Consider the following 7,949-nt stretch of genomic DNA (forward strand, 5'->3'; position numbering starts at 1 on the left):
AGTGGGAAGTTTGAAATCAAGTTAATGCTTACATTATTTCCATACTTACCTAACGAAGTAATATGTACTTACGTGTTGATGTATTGAAACATGATAAATAGATAGATAAATAAATAGATAAATAGATAGATGAATAAATAGATAAAAAAATAGATAAATAGATAAATAAATAGATAGATAAATAGATAGATAAAAAAGTAGATAAATAAATAGATAAATAAAAAGATAAATAGATAGATAAATAAATAGATAAATAAATAGATATATAAATAAATAGATAAATAAATAGATAAATGAATAGATAAATAGATAGATAAATAAATAGATAAATAAATAGATAGATAAATAAATAGATAAATAAATAGATAAATAAATAGATGAATAAATAGATAAATAAAAATACCACCAGGCAATATTAAGTAAATGGACAAGAATGTCATGTTATAAATAAATAGATAAGATAGAAATGTCAGATAATAGTCATTAAATGGACTGGGATAAAATGTTATAAATAAATAAATAAATAAATAAATAGATAAATAGAAATGTCAGAAAATAGTCATTAAATGGACTGGGATAAAATGTTATCAATAAATAAATAAATAAATAAATAGATAAAATAGAAATGTCAGGAAATAGTCATTAAATGGACTGGGATACAATGGTATCAATAAATAAGTCAATAAATCAATAAATAAATAGATAAAATAGAAATGTCAGGAAATAGTCAGTAAATAGACTGGCATACAATGTTATAACTAAATAAATAAATAGATAAAACAGAAATGTCAGGATTGTCTCACCAAAAATCGCTAAAACGAGGACAATGTAACCCCGAAGACGTACGAGGAAGATAGAGCCAGGTGTTTGGGAAGAGTGAGCGTCTTATGTTTCTCCATGATATGTGACTCAAGATCAAACCCAAGTTACATCTGACTCTCAAAAGATAAACCAATTATTGAGTATGTTAAAGAAACAAACATACAATCCTTGTAATTACCAAACACATATAAATGATAAAACTATACAATGATGCATTTCATAAATAATGATGTATTTATTTAAACGATATAAAAAAATTTAAACCAGTATTATCGTTAATTAAACAAATCAAATGAAGATAAATGCAAAACAACATTACAACGCATGTATGTTAAAAAAACTGTAGTCAAACGATCACGACATTGTGTCGACATTGTCAGGTTTACGACATTTCCTGTCGTAAACCGGATATAGTGTCTTTGACAAATGTGTTTTTGTTCATTTATGAAATTTAAGTAATGGGGTGTGACGTAAGTTTGTTTATTTTATATACGAAACTGTAGTCACATGACTACGATATTGTTACGACATTGTCAGGTTTACGACATTACCTGTTGTAAATCGGATATACATGTAGTGTCTTTGCCAAAAGTGTTTTTGTTTATTAATAAAATTAATGAAGTGTGATGCAAGTTTGTTTACTATGCGAAACGACCGATATCGTTTTTTAACATTACTAACAACGTGGAATCTACGGGAGGGGGCGTTACTCTAAATATTCCAATTCGGCCGTAAATCTACGCCCACTTAGCGATCAATCTACGGGAGGGGGATTTACGCTAAATACGTTCATTCCGCCATGAATCTACATACATGGTGGAATTACGCTCAATAAGCCCATTCGCCCGTAAAGATGCGGGAGGGGGATTTATGCTAAATACGCCCACTCGGCCTTAAATCTACGGGATGGGGATTTTACGCTTCATACGCCCACTCGGCAGTAAATCTACGAGAGGGGGATAAACGCCGTAAATCTAAGGGAGGGGGATAAACGCCGTAAATCTAAGGGAGGGGGATTTACGTAACAACGCCAATTCGGCCGTAAACATTCCCCGGGCGTATCATTTTGCGATGTAAAAGGTATGTGGTACCGATGAAACATGTGAAAAAGTAAAATTCACGGAAATAACCACCATGTGTTAAGTTTAACTATCGAAATCACAAAATTAAACCCCAGCGAAATTAACCACGTTTTCAGTAGAATGTGCGCTTCATATTATGATTATCACAAAAGTATTAATTGTACAAAGGCCATATCGTATTGGAAATAATGCGGAGTTATAGTATTAATGGTTTTATTGATGTACCTGCACTTTATACTTTACCATTCCCGATACCGGGTTACGTTTAATTTCGCTTTCTACACATCTGGAATAGGGCAATGCCAAATTGTCCACTCAGTCACTTCCATCCTCTTGCTTACACTAGTTCGATCGTTTGATGTCCATATTGTCCATACAATTCACCCAGATCAAACTACATATTTAAGTGTGGAGATCAACGTATTGATTACGAAACCTCGTACCGTTATCTAGGATTAACGTTTAATGAATTTATGGACTTCAAATATACAGTACAAAATATTACTAAATCAGCGAGCAGGGCACTATCTGCTTTATATACTAAGTTCCTTTCAAGTGGAGGTTTTTCCTTTGATGTATTTGAAAAATTATATCGTAACCTCGTGGAACCTGTACTCTACTACGGTGCTGGAATATGGGGAATATCGAAATGGACACATGTGAAAAATATACAGAATAAGGCGTGTAGATTATTTCTAGGATCTTCGAAAAACTCCTCAAATACAGCAAGTCGAGGCGATATGGGATTCATGTCGACACATCACAAGCAAATTATTGAAGTACATGTACTACGTCTACGTCTACGACTACACGGTGCGGAAGAACCCCGTTTAACTAAAACTATATATAATGCTACAGAACATATTGCTAACTCTTGGAGAAGAAAATGTGACACTATTATACACAGTTTTGGATTATCTGATGTAATGAACAGTCAACGCTCGACTAAATGTAAACTTCGTGATATTAAGCGGATATTGGATAATCGAGACCAGATAGATTGGAGAAATGATCTTTTTAATGATAGTAACCGTGTAAATGGTAATAAGTTGCGTACCTACCGCCTATATCGAAATGAAATTAGTACAAGTTTTTATGTTAAAAATATTAGAAATAGATCACACAGATGAATTTTATCTAATTTTAGAAGTGGTTCTCTGCCATTAGCTATAGAAACGGGTAAATACGCCAGGCCAATAATTCCTTTACAAGAAAGGAAATGTATATATTGTACATCAAATCATGTTGAGGATGAAACTCACTTTTTTATTGATTGCGATTTTTACTCTGACTTGAGACTTTTAGTTTTTAATAAAGCAGAAGCTAATTTACAGAATTTTAATGCTTTAAACAGCAAAGATAAATTAATATTTCTTATGAAAGAAGATAATTTGCAAAAAAACGTCCCCAGGTTATTATTTGATATGTACCAAAAAGACAAAACTTTTTATCAATAAGTCTTAATATTAATTGACACTCAAAATTTTACTGTAGTAGTGTCTCATAAGCCAAATATGGCTGGGTGTTGATGCATTTTAACGTTTTTAATGAAATTATGCTTGTATTTTATGTATATTTTATGTATCAATACGTGACACTTTAATAAACATATCTGAATCTGAATCTGAATCATATCGGGGTCGCTGTACCGTGAAATGAAAATGCTTAATTATAACATGGTTGTCGCCCCTTTGTGGAACGCATTAACGCATTGATTGGTCAGGTATTTCTCAAACTCCAGTCAAATAGCTACACTCTTCCTTCGATTTTGTCATTGTTGTTAGATGTTTCAAATGATTCGAATTAATATATCTGAAGTTTAGTTGTGTTTCTTTGACAATTCCCGTTTGTTTAAGTAAATGTTCAGTGTTCACCGCAAATTCTCTCCATCTCTACACCATCGCTTCCGGCACCATCCACATTCATGTTCCACATTTCTTACTTGTAACAAAACATTTTCTTGCATCTTTGTCTTCTCCCTCTCCTCTCTGACTGACGCGAGCACAAAGAACACAGCATATCCGGTATGAGGTATACTCCAGTGTATTGAGTCCCTGAAACCATCGTGTACAAAGAAAGTCAATAAACAGTACTTATATCGAGATTTAGAGGGAAACATTTTAATTAGAAATGGATATGCAAATACAATGTCTGTATCTCTATATAAATATGATCAATGAATTACTATTTTTAACTAACTGCATTAACTTATTAATCCATGTTATTAACAGGTTAAATTAATTAATTTGAATAGCTTAATTTGTAGTGTGTTTAGGGAAATTTTGGAAATGTGGGCCGATATTAGAATTAATTTGATTAACTTACATATACAGCAACCACGAGTTTGTGTGATATGTTTCTACCACAATAGGAAAACTATTCTGAACATTTGTTTCTACGTGTGTCAGAATATCAGGTGGGGGTGTAAGGATATGACCTAAATGATATGCAATTAATATGCAAAACTGACAATTTCGGAAATGTGTGCAGATTTTACTATTCACATTAATCAAAATAATAAAGTGATAGTTTGATAGAGATCTATGTGAAAAATAAATTATCTCAAAAATAATTGGGTACCAGTTTGTGTGCGTCATCATTTTCGCGACCTCGTGAAGCGACTTTCAAGTGTTAGCCAATCAGAAAGCATTGAACCATGCGATAGAAAAATAGTCCCGGTCAAACGGTCATCACGACAATCAATCAAAATGCATTTAGAGTTGATTCCACGTGTGGTATAAACTGAATGTTTTCAACAGTTGCAATGATTATTTCATCCCCTGAGAGCTGAATATTACCCACTTACTGTGGTTGAAAATAATCTAAACAGTATATACTGCATCAATATTGTTCTGAAAAGTATCGATGGGGAGACGCAACAACGAGTGCCTCCAGAGGAATCAAACCCGGATCTTCGAGGTTATAAGCCACGGCCCTACCTCCTGAGCAAAAGAAGCATGATCAGTCAATTGCAATTGAAATATAGAGATTATATTTATAAGTATGTACAAGCCACACCGACCCGTTCCTTTTACAATGCAATTATACAAAAGACAATAATTGTATGACCGCAATATAACTTTTTTTTCCAAAGATTTTCATCTTAATTTCTAAACCTTGCTCAGAAAAAACCCGCAGAAAAAAACCCTTGCGCGTTTCCATCCGGGCCAACAAGAACTATTAATATAAGTATATTTTTTTTCAATTGCTGAAGAATAGATAAGTTAACATTTAATTTTCTTTCTTACTTATATTGTCCAACCATGTGTAAGTTGATCATGTGCACAAAGGCATTGATGCCAATTGCCAATATAGATTACCATATCATCATTACAGATATTTGAACTAATGACGATTATCTTGCCTCGTTTGTATTGGGCTACTGTATTTACGCTGAGAACGGCCAATATTTCATGTTTAATTATAGTAAAGACAACATTATAGAAATGTCTACTGTCTATTTTCTGACACAATGACACAAATATCTGCTGAGAAATTCCAAACACTATTGTTATTAGACGTCCTAAGTTATTTGCATAGTATGATTGTATAATATGTCTTTTATGTTGAATAAATTGTCGGTAGTATATGTCAGCCACTTATTCATCCCTGGTCATCAAATTAGAATGACCTTGATATATATGTGTGCAATTAAAGTTCCTGTTTTTGTCTGTAACCTCTGAACTTTACGTATACCATCGATAGCTTTCAATTCTGTCGAAATGAAAATGTGAATGAATTTATAATGAATAATACTTTGTGCATACTTGATAAGCACAATGCCCTGTGACCTAGTGCTCAGGGTTAGTGACAATTCCAAAAACTAATAATCATAATAAAATTCAATAAAAGCATATATACCGAAACTCGTTTGTACCAACAAAAGTGTAAGTATATGCCTATACGATAATGTGGTGGCCAAAACATCCTTAACGTCTCACAAAGACTATCCAAATCTTCAGCTGAGGCCGTTCGATTATATACAAGGAGATGGATTAACACGACACAAATCCACAACCATGTAGGCCCGTTGTTACAATCTCGCAAATTACTCATCCTGGTTGGAAGATATTAAATATGCACATATGTAAGTCATTCAAATTAAAGGCGTTAACTCAAGGTTTCAAGAATTTTTGACATCAGTAATTATAATTTTGCAATATCATTAATCAGCAAGAACGCTACAAGTGCATTGCAAATTAAAGATAGCACATCATTTGTTTTCCAGTCCAATAATATTCATGCAAAAACCATTAGCCAACAAAATGTGCGAGCATTGAGAACGTGGTAGAATAGTTAAGTACGAAATCCATACTGATAACATGAAGTGTACACGTGCAGTGAGTTATGTTAGTTTGTAGTTGTAATAAAACAGACTGAATAAAACCCAATAACAAATAAACAAATAAATCATTTTTCAGCATACTTATCATATACGTGATATTTCTAAAAAGGTGCATATTTGATTAATTGTTCATAATGAAATGGATAAATAGCTGCAAAGAGGTCAAATTATCAAAAAAGAAATATTTACGGAACATTCTCATTATTAAAACTGCCAATTTAGATTTTGAAATTTGATTTTGAAATCATATAGAGTGCGACTTGTACATCATAACTAGGATTACATTGATTCGTGTTGTTAATTCATGTATGAAATTTAAAAAAAAAACTTGCTCTGATCTGTAATCAGTTAAAATTATATAAACACATCACAATCGTTCTCTCTTCCGCATTTTTGCATTTTCCAAGCTAATTAAATCTGGGATAATTCGGGTGTAATTTGCAAAAACATTTCGCAGACGAAAATAAAGTTGTTAGCAAGGTACCTTAATTATTGACACCGACGACAGGAACCCAGGACAATCGCCTTTGGTTGATCAATATAAGTTTTAATTTGACATCCGCTTCGGTATTTCAAAGAAACATGTGCTGAAAAATGATTTGTTTACAAGAAATGTCTACCTGACACCAGTAAGAAGGAACACAGAATAAGTTACCAGTCATTTTCTTCTTTAGTATTTTCCTGGTTATAAATTCTCGTGTCTGATTCCTCCCTCCTTTGGAAGTATGGGTTATATTGTGTACAATAGGAATTCTGATATTGCTGTGTAACGGATTTCTGAGGCGATGCACCTTCTCTTCCACCTTTTCGGGCACTTTTTTATGCACCTTTTTATCCTCTGTACACGGAACTGGTGAATTTTGATTAGGTTGCCTTCTGGTACCCTGGACTTGTGGACTTCCGGTATTGTACAATTGTTGACTTCCGGTTTTGTACACTTTTGGACGTCCGGAGCTGTACACTGTTGAACTTCCGGTACTGTACACTGGTGTACTTCCGGTGGTGTACGATGGAGGACGTCCAGTAACTTGCTTTTTAAAAAGGTGTATATCCGGTTCAGTAGTATTATAGGCAGATGGACTTCTAGATACTGCTGGAGCGTTAAGATTTCCCGGGTCATTTGTACTTTGTAATGGTGGGCTCTTGTTATTAGATGTGTTGGCTGTCTTATGCGAGGGCGAGTCTTTGATAATAGGTACATGCGAGTTTTTAACGCCGTAAGCGGCTTTAGATTGTTCTGTAGAAGCTGTACATAAGACCAGTAAAATCCAGACACCCACTTTGCATTTAATTACCATTGCTGGCGTTGAGGTATTTCGTAATACTAGCCTAAAATGCTTTGTTATATCACACAGCTGATACAGCCAGCACACGGATTCTCACTGCATCCATTCATAGCCTCCTGGTCCCACTGTATAACAGTGATTGAATGAATTATGCACACGCCAAACGTGTATAAATAGATACTAATACTTTCTGTCACGAATTGTTATATAAATACATTAGCATACGTACCTAATTTTTTGTATATATAACTATATGTATATTATATGCAGGTTTCTACAAAATCCAGGTGACCCCAATATCTATTTATAGTCCAATACTAGCAGACACTATAATACTTTCATGCCTTAAATCGGAAATGTTCGGTTCGTTCCGTAAGCTGCGACACGTGTCTGTTGCTAATAGTGTAACATCAA

General features: G+C 33.6%; 1 protein-coding gene across 1 annotated transcript; it reads right to left on the reverse strand.

Annotated features, from left to right (window-relative positions):
* Positions 1–3,501: 3,501 nt before the first annotated feature.
* Positions 3,502–7,670, reverse strand: LOC117345295. Its single transcript, XM_033908352.1, has 2 exons — positions 6,905–7,670; positions 3,502–3,958 (listed from the first exon to the last, which is right to left on the reverse strand). The coding sequence occupies exons 1-2, from the start codon at positions 7,545–7,547 to the stop codon at positions 3,843–3,845; spliced, it is 759 nt and encodes a 252-aa protein (XP_033764243.1). The 5' UTR covers positions 7,548–7,670; the 3' UTR covers positions 3,502–3,842.
* Between the last annotated feature and the right edge of the window lie 279 nt (positions 7,671–7,949).

This window comes from Pecten maximus, chromosome 16, assembly GCF_902652985.1.
Source record: "Pecten maximus chromosome 16, xPecMax1.1, whole genome shotgun sequence".
In the NCBI taxonomy this organism is placed as follows: Eukaryota; Metazoa; Mollusca; class Bivalvia; order Pectinida; family Pectinidae; genus Pecten; species Pecten maximus.

What these genes read in the sequence shown, in the direction of transcription:
- LOC117345295 (XM_033908352.1), bottom strand. Translation starts at nt 7,547, where the DNA reads ATGGTAATTAAATGCAAAGTGGGTGTCTGGATTTTACTGGTCTTATGT. An exon ending in ACTAAAGAAGAAAATGACTG is followed by an intron (nt 3,959 to 6,904) that starts GTAACTTATTCT and finishes CGATGGTTTCAG; the next exon opens with GGACTCAATACACTGGAGTA.